The 18752-nt window shown below is 33.9% G+C and overlaps 1 protein-coding gene across 1 annotated transcript; it reads left to right on the forward strand.

Moving 5' to 3' along the window:
• Positions 1–428: 428 nt before the first annotated feature.
• On the forward strand, positions 429–18131 carry rad54l (RAD54 like). Its single transcript, NM_201144.1, is given in 18 exon segments — positions 429–683; positions 1410–1493; positions 1569–1673; positions 3390–3450; positions 3543–3678; positions 3765–3834; positions 5126–5414; positions 6809–6933; positions 7937–8087; positions 8756–8882; positions 8959–9033; positions 10419–10549; positions 10951–11061; positions 11664–11787; positions 12348–12426; positions 14026–14205; positions 14477–14640; positions 17810–18131. Coding segments are annotated over 18 exon segments (2217 nt in total). The 5' UTR covers positions 429–680; the 3' UTR covers positions 18012–18131.
• Positions 18132–18752: the final 621 nt, after the last annotated feature.

The following is an 18752-nucleotide window of genomic DNA, read 5'->3' on the forward strand; positions in this document are numbered from 1 at the left end:
TATATATATATATATATATATATATAAAGTCTGTATTGTTAATAGAATTAAATTAACAAATTAACAGTAGGCTATTGGTGGTGATTACAAAAAAAGCTTCGGTAATGGATTAATCCGCCCTTTAGGCTATGGGTACACTCTCTTATCACAACGGATGATACACGGACCACAATAACTTGTCTAATGTCACTATATAATTATTAATGGCTTTACAGTTTTGATGAAAATCAAAGCTTTTTGGGCTTATTTGAAAGTCATAGATTCTGGGGAAAAATATAAATTGACTATACTGACCAATTTATAGAATATTGTTTTCTTGAAATATAGTTAAATAAACTCTTACAAACTATCCCCTTGTTTCTGTCACACTAGCACTGATTGCGAAACGCATTTTTGGGAACTTGTCCCTTCCCGCTTGCCTTCGAGTTCTGTGACCAATGCGCGGGATTCTCAAACATAATGTCGGTGTTTAATAACAACAACAGCTGAATCTGCTTCAGTTTATGTTTCCTCAAATATTATATTCATTGTAGTTTAAAACGACGTTCTGACTAAGTATTTTTTGTTAAACGGAGCAGTTATTATTTAATGTTGTCGAGCGCTCCTATATAGCTAAAACGACAAAGATGCACATTTATTTGGACGTATTTATTTAATTTGGATTTAATTCCTGATCCAGAATGGTAGGTGCTGTTGTAAAAACGTTGTAAACCTATGGCCTAAGTTACGTGCCTGTGATCATGTGAGTTGTGTTTGTTGTTGTTATCAATGACCGAGATGGAGAAATTGAGGTAACGCTAACAGTTAAAGCTGGTTTTATGTTCGCTCTTTCCTTCATGTTTGAACAGTGATATAAATCACATATAAATTATATTATATATTATATTACAGTGATATGTATTGCAAACTACTACGCTTGTTTTAGTCTGAAATCGCATGCAAGTAACGTTACTACTTCAAAACAACATTAGCACTAATTAATTGACAGTGAACAATGTTGTACTTTGGTATTGAGGTAAAGTTGGTCTTATATTCATACATTTGGACTTGTTCCTTAATAATATAATTTCAGAAAAGTATTCTTTACAATAGTGAAATCATTTTAGCAGCCATTGACTATCAAAGTACATTGTTCACAGTTAAATGCTACTAATGTTGTTTTGAAAACTTACTTGCGCATGATTTCAGACTGAATATTCAAAGTACCATAGTAAACAATATAGGGAGTGTTTAATAAGTTAACTCTGAGGAATGTGCAAATATAAAACCAACTTGACCTCAACTACTTTGATAGTCACTGGCTGCTTATATGAGTTCACTATTTCGTATTTGCAAATAACACTTTTCTGAAATTATATTAAAGAAGAAACTCTGAATGTGCAAATATAAAACCAACTTTACTTTAATAGAGGAGAAGTCTAGCGCCAAGTCAGGTGGCCAAAAGAAAACAGGGGCCAGATTCAGACGATGAGGAGGACTGGGAGCCTGACATGGTGAGTCTGTCACGCATTTAAAGCTCTTTATTTAAATGCAACAGTGCATGTGACTGATTGTTTGCATTTTTACAGGAACCACAGTGCAAGAGAGACTGTCGAGAAAAGTACATCTCCCCTTACAGAAAACCCCTGACCCCGCTGACCAACAGACCCTTCTGCGCTGATGGCAATGAACATGTGAGTACATCCCAATATTTAAACATGGAGGTACATTCACTTGTTAAAGAGAGCTCAGTGTATCTCATTGTGTTTCAGATGCTGCTATCAGTGTGTCGTTTTAGAGTTCCTATATGCAGGACAAACAGAATTAGAAATTCTTTGATGATGGTGGCCATTAAGACATTAAATGAGTCCAGCAAGGAGGAAGATGCAGCTAAAAATGATTTATTGTATGTTTTGTGGTAATAATTTGGTAATGTGTACATGGAATTTTGCCTGTGTTATGGCACTTGCTGCAATTTTTTGTTTCCCTAATTGGGATAATAAAGTTAAATCTGAGTTACATTAATATTTGTACAGTAAAATAAACAGTACTAGGCCACAGTTTGGAATAATTAACCCCTTCAGACCTGAATTATGTTCCATATTTAAAAAAAATGGGATGTCATGTGATGTCCATTGTAATGGACGCAGGGTCTGAAGGGGTTAAGATTTTTAAGTCTATATTTCCAAAAGAAGACTCTTATTTTATAAAAACAGCTGTGAAATTGTATTATTATTATTATCATTATTATTAATTTTTAAAATAAGTAATTTCTAGAGTTATCTAATATATTTAAAAATGTAGTTTATTCCTGTGATGCAAAGCTGTATTTTCGGCATCATTAGTCTGTTGTTCAGTGTCAAGATATCTTTCAGAAATTCATCTAATATGCTGATTTGCTGTTCAGGAATTGTATTATTATTATTATTATTATTATTATTATATAATCATATATCATCATCATTTAATTTTTACAACAACAACTTTATCTCCTCTATGATTTCTATAAATAAATTAGCTTTTCCATCACATGAATAAATTGCAATTTAAAAATATATTCAGAAATCATGCAGTTATTTTATAATGCTAAGTTATTTTGTAATTATAAGTAAAGAAAATATTTAGAAATAATAATAATAATAATAATAAATACTACATGTATTTTTATTCAAATAAATGCGGTACTGGTGGACAAACATAAGTCAAAAAACATTAATAATCTATAATTATTTCAAACTATTGACTGGAAATAATGTATTTTAAAAAGTCACATAATAGGAAAAATATTAATAAATTGATTTTATAAATGTGCATTATTAGTTATTGCTATTGGCAGATCTTTTTTTAACAGACACAAAGAAGGGTAACATTTCGATATCAAAGTTTCAATTATTTATTGTATACAGTTGGTATCAACATTTTTATCCCTCCTGTGAATTTTTCTTTTTCAAATATTATCAAAAATGATGTTTAACAGAGTAAGGAGTTTTTTTCAGCATTTCTTATAATATTTTTTCTTCTACAAAAAGTTTCATTTGTTTTATTTTGACTAGGATAAAAGCAGTTTTTAATTTTTTGTACAAGTATTTTAATGTCAATATTATTAGCCCACTTAAGCAAGATACATATTTTTTGTTGTCTACAGAACAAACCACTGTTATACAATGACTTGCCTAATTACCTTAACTTGCCTAATTGACCTAGTTAAGCCTTAAAACTGCACTTTAAGCTGAATACTAGTATCTTGAAAAATATCTAGTCAAATATTATGTGCTGTCATCATGGCAAAAGATTAAAGAAATGTGTTGGAAGAAATCTTCTCCATTAAACAGAAATTGTTGAAAAAAATACAGGGGGCTAATAACTCTGACTTGTACATATAATTGACAGATTTAATTATTTTTCCACAGGAAGCCTTCATTCGCAAGATCTTATCCAAACCATTTAAAATTCCTATTCCAAATTACACAGGTTAGTCTGCACTTACAGCTCATTTACAAATATAAATAATGCACATAATAAAGTGTGTGTGTGTGTGTGTGTGTTTGTTTGTACGTAAACAGGCGTTTTGGGTTTGCGGGCTCTGGGTCTGAGACGAGCTGGTGTGAGGAAAGCTCTGCACGACCCGTTTGAAGACGGAGCTCTGGTTCTGTATGAGCCTCCGGTCATCAGCGCTCATGACCTGATCAAAGCAGACAAGTCAGTGGCATCTCATGTTAAGAATATAATGGGCTCTTATGCTCAGCAGTGCTGTGATTGGCTGTGATGTGATCGGTTTTTTGCAGGGAGAAGCTGCCAGTGCATGTTGTTGTAGATCCCGTGCTCAGTAAAGTGCTTCGACCACATCAGCGAGAGGTATGATGAGTAAAATCAGCAGATCATTAGATCACGTTGAAATTAGCTTCATTTTATTATTGTCTCACATTTATATTTTTTCTTATTTGCAATTCTTTGATAAAAGGGGTTTCTATGGAAAGGTTAGGCTAATTCTGAAAAATGCATCTTCTTCTTTGGCCTTAGTCCCGTATGGTTGCGGGGTCAGCTCTTTGGAACAAGTCCTCCATTTAGACTTGTCTATATGATAACGACTTTTTTACACATTCCGTCACTCTCATACACTCATACACTACGGCCTACCCAATTCACCTGTACCGCATGTCTTCGGACTGTGGGGGAAACCGGAGCACCCGGAGGAAACCCACGCAAACGCAGGGAGAACATGCAAACTCCTCACAGAAATGCCAACTGAGCAGAGGTTCGACCCAGCAACCTTCTTGCTGTGAGGCAACAGCACTACCTACTGCGCCACTGCTTCGGCCCTAATTCTGAAAAATGCATATGATTTGAATTTAAAAATAAATAACTTTGAAAATGAAAACTAAAATGTGGATCAGTTGGCGTTTCTGTGTGGAGTTTGCATGTTCTCCCTTTGTTCACGTGGGTTTACTACAGGTGCTCCGGTTTCCCCCACAGTCCAGAGGAGACATGCGGTACAGGTGAATTGGGTAGGCTAAATTGTTAGTAGTGTGTGTGAATGGGTGTGTGTGGATGTTTCCCAGAGATGGGTTGCGGCTGGAAGGGCATCCGCTGTGTAAAAACGTGCTGGATAAGTTGGTGGTTCATTCCGCTGTGGCGACCCTGGATTAATAAAGGGACTAAGACGAAAAGAAAATGAATGAATGAAACTAAAATTTTATTTATTGTCGATTTTAAAATAACGTTTTTTTTTCTTGACAGAAATGGTTATCTTTTAGAACCAAGTTTGTTATATCTCACATTTGTCAGCTAAAAGTTGCGATTAATGTCTCAGAATTGCTGTATATACAAGCCGTTTTCTCACAGGTGAAAAATTCAAAGTTAGGAGTTAAAACTGTGAGAAGAAATCAAAATTGTGACATAACATAATACATAATTAACAATTTTCAGAATTGCAGGTTTATCAGCTTACAGGGACTGTGAGACTTTGATTCAAGTCTTTTATTTATACTTTATTTATTTATACCTAAAATCTAACTAAAATAAAACTAAATGTTTAGTACCAAAATGAAACATAATTCACAAAAAAATTGAAATAAGAAACTGTTATCTCTATAAACTTCCATTTGTAAAAGAGCTTTCTGTTCATCAGTATAATGTTCTCCTGCAGGGTGTAAAGTTCTTGTGGGATTGTGTGACGGGACGACGGATTGAGAACTCCTACGGCTGTATTATGGCGGATGAGATGGGTCTGGGAAAAACATTACAATGCATCACTCTCATCTGGACTTTACTGAAGCAGAGTCCAGACTGCAAACCTGAGATCGATAAGGTCATCGTGGTCTCTCCGTCCAGCCTGGTGAGAAACTGGTACAATGAAGTGGGCAAGTGGCTCGGTGGACGCGTGCAGCCTGTGGCCATTGACGGAGGCTCCAAAGACGAGATCGACAGCAAACTTGGTAATGACAGCAAACGGATTACATATAGACGAGGGATGGGCTTCAAAACAAGATTATCCAAGAAGAATTTATAGAGATTTTATGTTTATGGGTAAAAAGAAACTTGGACAAGTTTTAAATATTTTCTTATCATTGTAATGCAAAATAATATTTTAGTAATAATTGCTCATTTTGAAATAATCAGCATCAGACAATAATCATGCTTGGCAGTAATTAAATACATAATTAACAAAAGTTACTAACTAACTAAGTAACTAAGCAAGCAAGTTCCTTACTTAGTTGCTAAGTAACTAACTAATTAAGTAACTAAGCAAGCAAGTTAAAACCAAGTACCTAACTAAGCAGGCAAATAAGTAACTAGCTAACTAATTAAGTAACTAAGCAAGCAAGTAACTAAGCAAGCAACCATGTAACTAAGTTATTAAGTAACTAATTAAGTGACTGGGTTACTAAGCAAGCAAGTTACTAAGCAAGCAACTAAGTATCTGAGTAACTGACTGACTAATTAAGTAACCAAGCAAGTGAGTAACTAACTAAGCAGGCAACCATGTAACTAAGTAACTAATTAAGTAACTGGGTAACTAAGCAAGCAAGTTACAAAGCAAGCAACTAAGTAACTGAATAACTAACTAACTAATTAGGTAACTAAGCAAGCAAGTTACTAACTAACTAACTAAGCAAGCAAGCAAGTAACTAACTAAGCAATCAACCATGTAACTAAGTTACTAACTAATTAAGTAACTTGGTAACTAAGACAGCAAGTTACTAAGCAAGCAACTAAGTATTTGAGTAACTGACTAACTACTTAAGTAACCAAACAAGCATGTAACTAACTAAGCAGGCAACCATGTAACTAAGTTACTAAGTAACTAATTATGTAACTGGGTAACTAAGCAAGCAAGTTACTAAGCAAGCAAGTAAGTATCTGAGTAACTAACTAACTAATTAAGTAACTAAGTAACTAAACAAGCATGTAACTAACTAAGCAAGCAACCATGTTACAAAGTAACTAATTAAGTTACTGGGTAACTAACTAAGCAAGCAAGTTACTAAGCAAGCAACTAAGTAACTGAGAAACTAACTAACAAACTATTTAAGCAACTAAGCAAGCAAGCAGGTTACTTACTAAGCAAGCAACTAAGTTACTGAGTAGCTAACTAATTAAGTAACGAAGCCATCAGGCAAGTTACTAACCAACTAAAATAACTTACTAACTAAGCAAGCAAGTAAGCTACTAATTAAGTAAGTAATAAAAATTCATTTTGTATTTATGTATTTTTAAATGTTTGATTTCAGTCCTTGTGCTGTTGAAAACCTCCTTTTGTCTGGTCATTATGCTTCATCTGCTCTGTCATAAATCTTCACTAGGTGCATATTTGATTGTGTTCTTGCAGTAAACTTCATCTCTCAGCAAGGCATGAGAATACCAACTCCAATTCTGATCATTTCCTATGAAACTTTCCGTCTCCACGCTGAAGTCCTGCACAAAGGCAAAGTCGGACTGGTCATCTGTGATGAGGTACAGTAAGTGCACAATCAAATGTAAATCGTAAACAGAATGCATCAGAAAAGCTATGAAATGTATCATTGTTATTGTTTTAAGTCAAGTGAATTCAAATTTGTTTTGATTAAACAAGCATGCTCTTTTTTATTACAAATAATAGCAAAGACAATACTTGTGTTTAAAAACAACCATTTGAATTTTGCATTTCTAAAATATTTGTGAAAAATGTGATTTGTAAATATATTCATATAAGGCCAATAATACAACATAAATATGCTATCTGCTATAAATAAGCTGTATAAATATGCTACATAAAGTTCAAGTGAGGATTATTGGCCCCCTGTATATATTTTTTTCCCAATGTGTTTAACAGAAAGAAGATTTTTCAGCACATTTATAAACATAATAGGTGTAGTAGCTCATTTCTAATAACTGATTTCTTTTATCTTTGCCATGATGGCAGTAACTAGTATATAATCTAGTATTTTTTACTAGATATTTTTCAAGATACTAGTATTCAGCGTAAAGTGACATTTAAAGGCTTAACTAGGTTAGTTAGGCAAGTCACTGTATAACAATGGTTTGTTCTGTAGAAAGTCTAAAAAATATATTGCTTAAGGGGGCTAATAATATTGGCCTTAAGTGCTTTTCAAAAAATAAAATCTGCTTTTATTCTAGCCGGAATAAAACAAATAAGACTTTTACCAGAAGAAAAAATATTATCGTAAACACTGCGAAAAAATTCCTGAATCTCTTAAACATCATTTGGGAAATATATATATATTATATATAGGGTTAATAATTTTAACTTCAACTGTACATCAATAAACTGAACTAAGCGTAACTTAAAAAATGAGTCATTTTTATAAGTAAATATTAAGATAATATTTCACAATATAACTGTTGGACTAGGAAATCCAGCTTTAATGAGTATAACAGACTCTTGAACTTTTTTTGAAGAAATATTTAAACAGTTCACATTGTGTTGTTTTGTTTTGTTTTGTTTTGTTTTGTTTAGGGTCACCGGCTGAAAAACTCAGACAATCAGACATACCTGGCTCTGAACTCCATGAATGCCCAGAGGAGAGTGCTGATATCTGGGACTCCCATTCAGAACGACCTGCTGGAGTATTTCAGCTTGGTGCACTTTGTAAACTCTGGCATCCTCGGTAAGAGACATGCATGATCCTGCGAAGAACTACTGAATCTGTCACAGTAAACGCTGTGGTTTGGGTAATAGAAACTATTCTGATTCCATGTTTAAGCTCTGCCACATACTCGGGGTTAACATTACTGCACTTTAAAATATATATATATATATATATATATATATATATATATATATATATATATATATATATATATATATATATATGTGTATGTGTATGTGTATGTATGTATGTATGTATGTATGTATGTGCGTGCAGATTTTTTTTTTATCTATGCACACACTGCATTATTTATGTTTACATCCTTTTGTGGGTAATTCATCTTTACATTTCACTGCACTTCATATTATATTATTCATTTATTCATTTTCCTTCATTTTAGTCCCTTGTTTATCAAGGGTCGCCGCAGCGTAATGAACCACCAACTATTCCAGCATATGTTTTATGCAGTAGATGTCCTTCCACCTGCAACCCAGTACTGGAAAACACTCATACACGCACACACACTTATACACTACATCCAATTTAGTTTATTCAATTCCCCTATAGCGCATGTGTTTGGACTGTGGGGGAAACTAGAGCACCCAGAGGAAACCCACTCCAACACGGGAGGAACATGCAAACTCCACACAGAAATGCAAAAAAAGTCTTTGTTTTCATTCCCTCAGGCACAGCTCAGGAGTTTAAGAAACGCTTCGAGATTCCTATCCTGAAGGGTCGTGATGCAGACGCCAGTGATAAAGACAGAGCTGCTGGAGAGCAGAAACTCCAGGAGCTCATCAGCATTGTCAACAGGTGAACACGGGAGGGGGGAAACACTCTATACAGCATTTAGATCTGTTATTGATATATTTGTTTTTGTTTTGTTCAGGTGTTTGATTCGAAGGACTTCAGATATTCTTTCCAAGTATCTGCCAGTGAAGATTGAACAAGTAGTCTGCTGCAAGTAAGAAAACTACACATATTCTGTTTTATAATGATGTGACTCAGTACATAAAAAATTACAATTACGAGTGATTAACAACAGTGCCTCGGTAAATAAATAATGTCACACAAAATGTAAAATAAAAACCTGAAAGTATCATATTTAAAATTTGTAACTTTCAGTGACTTAGCTTAGTATCAGTTCTGTTTTGAAAACTACCTAAAATTTCTTTATTGGTAGAGAGTTTGATCCAAACTTTTATAGAATTTTATACACTAAAGAGAGTTTTGTTTAAGTCAATCATCAGAAACAATGACCATTTTAAAACGTAATTATTTTTGTGCAATATCACATAAAGAAAAGAAGCTATTCGGCTGCGATAGCCTTGTTAGCATATAGCATTGATGCACTTCGGGAGTCCTGAGTTCAAGTCCCGGCTTGTGAACCTTTCTTGATTAAAAGGCATCGTTTCCCATTTATAATTAATCTTTATAAAGAGAAAAGAAGCTACCACTCACAAACATACACATTTCTACACATTATTCTCATTCAAACTAATATACTAACGCTAATCTAATATTAGCAACACACCCACAGGATTATAACTACATCAATTTAATTGCTTTAAAACCAGAAAACAGAAAAAAGCCATTATTTCTCCACAGGTTAAACTTGGAAAAACTGCCAACATATTACAGATTTTACATGCATTTTTTAAGCATTGCTAACGAAATTAAAACCTGATTAACATAAAACGCATGACTTTTTGCTCTTTTTTTTTCCCTCCTATTTTTGTACCTAGCGCAAAATAGATATGGATGGTAATAAGGTTAAACCTTCAAAAATTTGACTGAAAACACACATTTCTGTCACAATGTATTCTGTTTGGACTGAAAAACTAAAATGACAAAGACAAACAATAACATTACATTGATATACATTTGGCTAAAAATGTAAATTGTTTTATCATTCTAGTATTGGTATGGTCATTTTGTCATTAGAGGAGACATAAATTAATAATATGTGTCATGGCTGAACAATATTTTGAGCATCGATATTGCAATGTGTGTACCTGCAATAGTCACATCACAGGATTAGAATTTTTATTAAACATAAAAAATAAAGATATTGTTTTTATTATTTATACAATGATGACCATGTTATTTTACATTTGATGGTTCAATTCCAGTACTTAAATACTGTTAGACTCCCCAGAAAGCCATTAAGCACTGTTTAATGATTTATTTTTGCTTGTAATCTATTATATTTTAGATTATTTATATCTCGCAGCAAAAGAAAATATTGCAGTGTCAGATTTTTTCAGTATTGTGCAGCCCTAATATGTGTGTGTGTGTGTGTGTGTGTGTGTGTGTGTGTGTGTGTGTGTGTGTGTGTGTGTGTGTTAGTCTGACTCCTCTGCAGAAAGAGCTGTACAAGTTATTCCTGAAGCAGGCCAAACCTGTGGAGAGTCTGCAGACGGGGAAGATCTCCGTGTCTTCTCTGTCCTCCATCACCTCGCTAAAGAAGCTCTGCAACCGTGAGTCTCCATCTACATAATACATAAACACACATTTCAACACTGACCAGGGGGCTGATTGAAAACATTTGCATAGAAACCTTCCTTAAAGTGAACTTGAACCAGAATAAATGTATTTATTTATTTATTTATTACTTAAATATATATAATATTTACTTAAAAATTTATTTATTATTTTGGCTTACATGATGGATTAAAGTGGTGTATTAAGTCAACATTTAAGTTAAATAGGTTAACTCAGAGTTTACTTGCAGCCGAGCGCATATTTGAAGTCTATATGTAATCAGATTTCCGCCCTGTTTCATATGGATGCCACAATCGTAAATGAGACCCCTGAACTTTCTTATATGTAAAGTGTGCTTATAATAAAACAATTAAACTGTGTGTGTTGCCTCTGTTAGATCCTGCCCTGATCTACGAGAAGTGTCTGACAGGAGAAGAGGGTTTTGACGGAGCACTGGATCTCTTCCCACAGAATTATTCAACCAAAGCAGTCGAACCACAGCTCTCAGGTCAGCTCAAAGAAACCAATGCTTCTATGATGCGTTACGCTGGACAGATTTGACAGTAAATATATTTAGAGTGTTATGAAAATGTCATGTAAACACTGCTCTTTTTGAGCAAAGAAATCCTCAAAGTTTTCAGAACTGATAATATTAGAAATATTGCTTGATCCTCAGATCAGCGTATTAGAATGTTTTTAATAATTTTGCGAGATATTGTGCTACTCTAATCGTACATCCCTGATCCTACTGATTACCTAAACCCAACCTCTACCTTATTATCTAGTAATAAGAAGCAAATTTTGAGTCGATTAAAGCAAAATACATAGGTAATTGTTTTATTAAAAGCTTTAATTGTACCTTGAAATAAAGTGTGATGTTTTATTATTTATTAGTATGAATAAGCAGCATATTAGGAGTTTATTAGTCATATTTAGTGGTTTATTAATTTCCTGAGATGTAACTTGAAATAAAGAGTGACATTTATGTAACCCTAATGTTTTTAATATCGGAAACTGGTGGAATTTTGGCCTCAGAGTCACCGAAGTTATACTAGATGTATTGATTTCTTCATATCAGACTGTAAACTCTGTGACTTGTGTTATTTGCAGGGAAGATGCTGGTGTTGGATTATATCTTGGCGATGACCAGAACAACGACCAGTGATAAAGTGGTTCTGGTCTCCAACTACACACAGACTTTGGATCTGTTTGAAAAACTGTGTCGAAACAGAAGGTACTGACTTTCAGAGCAATCCAACATCCGTGTAAATACAACAGTGATTTACCTTTCATGATCTGACTGTTTTCATCATCAGTTCTGCTCACACACTGAAAAAATGATTTTCTTGCATTTGTTTTTTTGTCTTGTTTCTAATCCAAATATCTAAAAATTCTTAAATCAAGAAGCCTTTTCATAACACACAGTCTTGTTTTAAGAAATAATATGAGTGAGTGAGTTTTTCCTTGAAGCAAGCTAAATATTCTGCCAATGGGGTGAGCAAAATAATCTTGTTTTTCTTTTTGACATTATTTTTGCTTACCCCACTTGTAGATTTAACTTGTTTTAGGTAAAAATATACACTTAATTTAAAAATTTTATTTATTAAAACATGTTTTTACTAGAAAATGCTTCTTGATTTAAAAATTTTCAGATGTTTGGACTAAAAACAAGGCAAAAAAAATCAAAGTAAGAAAAGCATTTTTTGCAGCATAGAGGTTTAGAAATATATTTAAAGTTCAGACTTATGATATGTTATACTAACTGTAATAATCTCGTTTATTCTATGTGAACAGATACCTTTATGTTAGGCTGGATGGGACGATGTCCATCAAGAAGAGAGCCAAGATTGTGGAGAGATTCAACAACCCCTCTGTGAGTGCTTTTATTGATCTATTTTCAGTTTTCATTTTTTGCTTTTATTTGTATTTCATTTATTTGTTGACAAAATATTATTTGTATTGTATTATCATGCATTTACACTTTATATGTAGTATAATCATATTTCAATATCATTTTATTAATAAACATTTAAATTAAATTATGTAGGCTTCATTGAGATATCAGTCATTTTTGTTATTTTATTAAGTTGTGCTTTCATCGTTTATATATATATATTTTTTTTATGTGTAATTTAATTATATTTAAGTATTATTTGCATTATTAAACATTTAATTGTGTAGGTTTCAAATTTTTTGCATTTGTCATTTTCATTGTTTTATTTGTTTGTTCGTTCATCATTTTTTACTTTAATTTTTGTTTATTACAGTTGAATGATTAACCCCCCTTTGATTTATTCCCCCCCTATAACAGATTCAGGAAATGTTCACAGTATGTCTGATAATATTTTGTCTCCTGGAGAAAGTCTTAATTGTTTTATTTCGGCTAGAATAAAAGCAGTTTTTTATTTTTTTAAAAGCCATTTTAAGGACAAAATTATTAGCCCCTTTAAGCTGTATATTAATTGATTGTCTACAAAACAAACCATAGTTATACAATATAACTTGCCCACAATAAATTACCCTAACCTGCCTAGTTAACCTAATTACCCTAGTTAAGCCTTTAAATGTCACTTTAACTTTACTGTCATCATGGCAAAGATAAAACAAATCGGTTATTAGAGATGAGTTATTAAAACTATTGTTTAGAAATGTGATGAAAAAATCTGTTAAACAGAAATTGGGGAAAAAGATAAACAGGGGGGCGAATAATTCTGACTTCAACTTTATATAGAACTATTATATGTTTAATTATATGTATTATTATATGTGATTTTATTTTTTCCATTTTCTTATTAGTGCATTGATCATTTATTTACTTTAATTTTTGTTTATTATATTTAAATATGATTTATTATTTTAAATATTGATAAATCCTTACACTTTAGTTATTTAGGTTGTTTTATACATCCTTAGGTTTTGGTTCCATTTAAGTTATTTTAACTTACCTTCACATAGTTTTTATTCTTTTAAATATATTAAGTCCACACTTGTAAGTGAACAAATGATTAAATATAAATTTTGTGGGGATTTTTTTCAGCTAATATTTGTATTTCAATTGTAGGTCCGTTAAAATGAATGAAAATTTTTCTAAATGCTTTTTATTTTGATGATGATGACCTTAATAATAACTATTAATAAGCAGCAAATTAGGCGTTTATTGAGGTCATAACTTACATTTTATTAAGTTCCTGAATTATACCCTAAAATAATTTGGTAGCACATTAGTTTGTCACAATTCATGCTATTTAATACTGGCTTATTACCTATTGCCTATTATTAAGATTATAACTGTTCATTAGTGGTTGAAGGATGATGCTATTCTGCGTCCCTAATCCTCCCCAAGTCCTGACTACTACCTTAATAACTATTAATAAAGAGCTAATTAAGAGTTTAATCAGCTAATAGTATTAGTTACTGGTTTGTTAATATGTGAATTGTGAATTGTGACCTAAACTAAATTGTTCTCCTCCAGAGCCCAGAGTTCATCTTCATGCTGAGCAGTAAAGCTGGCGGCTGTGGCCTCAATCTGATTGGTGCAAACCGATTGGTGATGTTCGACCCGGACTGGAATCCAGCCAATGACGAGCAGGCGATGGCTAGAGTGTGGAGAGACGGACAGAAGAAGACCTGCTACATCTACAGACTGCTGTCGGTGAGTTCAGCCAATGAAAGTTAGCGGGGGGCTTTCAATGGATTCTGACTGGCTGTCAGCGTTTTATCATTCATCAGCTGAGAAAAAATCTAAATGATTGGAAAAAATCATTCTGAAAGTGATCCCAGCCATATCATTGCTTTCTTTATTGCTGCCGTTTTGGTGTGAACTATGCTATTCTTTAAAACTGTATCTTGATAGTTATCATTTAATAGTTATCACTGCTCATCTCTGAGACGTGGATAATAGTGTCTCATCTCCTGTGTTGTAGACGGGAACCATAGAGGAGAAGATCCTCCAGAGACAGGCTCATAAGAAGGCCTTGAGCAGCTGTGTAGTGGATGAGGAGCAGGACGTGGAGAGACATTTCTCTCTCGGAGAGCTTCGGGAACTCTTCTCGCTCAATGAGAAAACCCTCAGCGACACACATGACAGGTAAAAACACAACCACACCAAAACACTGCCGTGGGGTTCATTAAAACTATGTGCTCTGTGTTATTTAGTGTTCAAAGATAGCAAAATTTCTCCATGTAGAGCTTTATTTTGACAAATAAGAATGAAGTTTGTCAAAGTACAGTCAAATATCATTATGTGTTGGTTTTATTGACGTCTTGGCTTTTATTAAGTTACTATTCAGAGCGTATCTTTGGTTTATATTTAGCTAACACTTTAGTATGGGGAACGATTATGTCTTTTAGCTGCTGCTTAGCTTTCATGCCCTGCAAAAAAAATGCTTTTCTTACTTGGATTCTAGTCAAAATACTGAAAAGTTTTTGAAATATTCAAAAAATGGTCTTGTTTTAGTAAATAATGTCAAAATGAATTGAGTTTTTTTCTTAAAACAAGCTTAATAATCTGCCAATGGGGTAAGCTAAATGATCATTTGTCAAGAGGTAAAACAGTAGCTGCGTCCCAAATGGCACACTATACACTATGCACTCATGCACTTACACACTCTACAGGATAGTATATGTATGTAGTGGCGTCCCAAATGGCACACTTATGTTTTTTTACTAAGCGGAAATTCAAACCGTTTCCCTGATGACGTTTGACGGTCGCCAAATCCGTGAAATAAACGACTGAATTATCAAATAATACCTGCCGTGAGTATATCCACATTCACCATCGGGAGGCGCTATAATCACTCTCATAGGAGAATTTTGCTTTCACCATCCAAAATAAATAAAGTTATCCAACATGTGCGTCCGATAGCTCCGCCCCTTCCGCTACGTAAGCAAACCTGCGGTCGTTGAGTGTGTGAAGTGTCCATCATTACACACTTCATTTTAGCGGCTGAATGAGTGCATCATCCGGGTAATTAAAGTGCACTTATTATTTTTAGAGTTTTCAGTGTGAACACATTAAAAAATGGCGTAGAATAGTGCATAAGTATGCGATTTGGGACGCAGCTAAGATTATTTTGCTTTCCCCATTTGTACATTATTTTGCTTGTTTTAAGGAAAAACTCACTTCATTTTAGCACATTATTTCTGAAAACAAGACAAGTGTTTTTCCTTGTCTAGAAAATGCTTCTTGATTTTAAGAATTTTTAGGACTAGAAACAAGACAAAAAGACTGTTAAAGCTCATAGTAATGCTTTACTCTGAAATTAGTATTTTACTCAGCTTAATTAAATCTTCACCCAAACTTAACCACTTCAACAACTTAAAGGTGCTGTATGCGAGTGCTTGAAAAACAATGCTGAAGTCAGATATTCTGCTTTGAAAATGTGTTTTCCGTGCCGGAACGGCTGTCTTGCCAGTCTTGCCCAATGCCAGTTTAGCCAATTATATTGCAGCAGCCCGGGTTGCCTTGGTGGAAAACAGCGTATTTCATTCATTCAGTCAGGAAGGCTCTCAAAAGTATGCGTCCGTGACTGAAATGCGACCTCTAGTGGACAGTAGCAGACTCAGAAATGAGACACAGACTCAGAGTTCCACTTGAGGTTATTATTTAGCAAATAATATAAATATTACGCATGTAAACATATTAGGTGAGCAGATTTCATTGTAACCGCGTGTCCTAACAACACGCTGCGTGATGAGATACGCAGTGATGAGCAATTTGGCTGTTTGCACCAGACGAAACACGACAGAAATGTAATATAGCCATTGAGAAGCACAGAATATGCACCCACTCACAAAATGGTGAGGTTTATAATCTAATTAATACATATTAAACCTGTTTAACATTATTAAATGTAGATGCTGAATCCCTGATATGTGTTTAGTTCAAGTTAAATTTCAAGCTGTTTCTATTATGTTAATTCCAGGTGTTGGTTAGGACAAAAACTACTTTTAATAAGGAGTGCCGTTGCTTTAATATAGAACACCGTTTAAATCACTCGCTCCTGTCCTCAATCTGGCAACCTGCGCTTGTGTTTGTTTTGATCCATGATTGCAATACCTACTTTAACCACTGGGTGTCAAAACTTACACACTGAGGCCATGTCTGCACTAATCCGGATAAATTTGAAAATGGGAGTTTTCCTCTAAAAACGCTTCACGTGCACACTGTCGTTTCTATTCATTTTCCAAAACTTTGTCATCAACACTGAAACGACTACAAATGCTTTCACCCTGTACTGCGCATGCGTGAAACGTAAGACGCTTCGGTACGCGTCATTTCCGCCTGACGTTTATGTTTATGCACAGTTTTTTTAAATGGACTGACAATGAAGTGGAGTTGCTGCTTCGAGTAACGCATGAATACAAATGTGCAAAAGAGAGTGAAAATGTAGACTGGGAGACGTGCCAAAACAAATACGCCGATATACTGGAGCGCTTTAAAGAACAGTATCCTGCTGATGACGCTGCTTACCCTCACAGTAAGGACATCACTAAACTCATGATCACAATGAAATGAAAGTAAATTTAATTGAATTAGTAACATGACTGTCACATGACAAAAAAACGCGTCATCGTTTTCGAAAGACTCCGTTTTCACAGTCTACACTACGACTCGAAAACGGTGTTTTCAAATGTATCCACTTTGGAGAGCGTTTTCAAAAAGATTCGTTTTTGTTTCCTAAAAACGCGTCTCAGTGTGGACAGAAGGGCAAAACGGAGACAAAAATATGCGTTTTCAAATGAAAACGCATTAGTGTGGACATGGCCTGACTGTACTTTTAACTACTAGTAATATAAGGACTTTTTTTAAGGCAAAAGTCGTTGATTATTATACAATTTAGATTGCTGTAATCCTATTTAATTTATGTTTTGCCTTTGTGTACGTGCAGTTTCATATTTATATACAGATAGCTGAAATTTGATTAGAGTTTAGTTTAACAAATAGATTTTTACAAAGAAGAGAGAACTAACTCGTAGCCTTTATACAAATATTTATTGATTCTTTTTCGATTGGATACAAAATCAATCACCATTCTCCAATGACTTGCCTAGTTAACATAATTGAGCCTTTAAATGTCACTTTATTAGTTTCTTGTACAATATGTACTGCCATCATGGCAAGGATAATAGTAATTGGTTATTAGAACTATTTGAAAAATAATTTCCATTTCAGGAGGGATAATTTTGCATGTATATATTTAGCTTACTCTTATAACACATGCAGTGAAATCACTCATCTGATTTTTCTGGTTCAGGTTTCGCTGCAGGCGGTGTGTGAATGGCCGACAGGTTCGTCCTCCTCCTGATGATTCGGACTGTACCTGTGATCTCTCCAACTGGCATCACTGCGCTGATAAGCGAGGCCTGAGAGACCCGGTGCTGCAGGCTTCATGGGATGCAGCAGTCTCTTTCGTCTTCCACCAGCGCTCACACGAGGACCAGAGAGGAGTTGTCTGAACTGCTCAGAAAAGCCTAAGTTCATATGCTAGCACTCATTCATTTCTTTATTCATGTATTTATTTTGCACAAACAAATTGATTATTCTTTTCTGGGTTATTAAAAGGAACTAAAACCCAAGTTTTTTTTTTTTATTTGTCGTTGGTTTAAAGGGAAAGTTCACACAAAAATTTAAATTGTGTTCAACAGGAAAAGAAATGTAAATAATGACAGATATTATTTTTCATTGATGTCCATAGCAAAAAACACAACTCAATTTTTAATACTTTTTTCATACTGTGAATATCAGTGTTTACCAGTTTCCAACATTGTTTTTATTTTTGATGCTGGTCATTTAAATGGATACGACACCCAAATATTTTCATTGTCATTTACTTTTTTTCTGTTGAACAGATATTTCTTCCATTGAAGTCCATAGTAGGAAAAAATAATCCTATTGAAAGTCAACATGCTTCAAAATATCTTCTAACAAAAGACATAGGGTCTAACAAAAAGAAAACTGGTTTAAAGGGATATTCACCCCCCCAAAAAATAGAAATGTACTCTTTTCAACAAAACTAGATATGTTGGAAACCTGTAACCATTGACATCCATAGTATTTGTTTTTCCTACTTTGAATGTCAAAGGTTACAGGTTTTCAGAGTTAAAAAATAAATAAAAAATTGTCTAACAGGAGAAACTCAAAGGTTTGAAAGAAGGATGAATAAACAATGACAAGCTAATGAATTTTTTGGGGGGGAA

This window comes from Danio rerio, chromosome 6 (assembly GCF_052040795.2).
Source record: "Danio rerio strain M-AB ecotype USA chromosome 6, GRCz13ab, whole genome shotgun sequence".
NCBI lineage: Eukaryota > Metazoa > Chordata > Actinopteri > Cypriniformes > Danionidae > Danio > Danio rerio.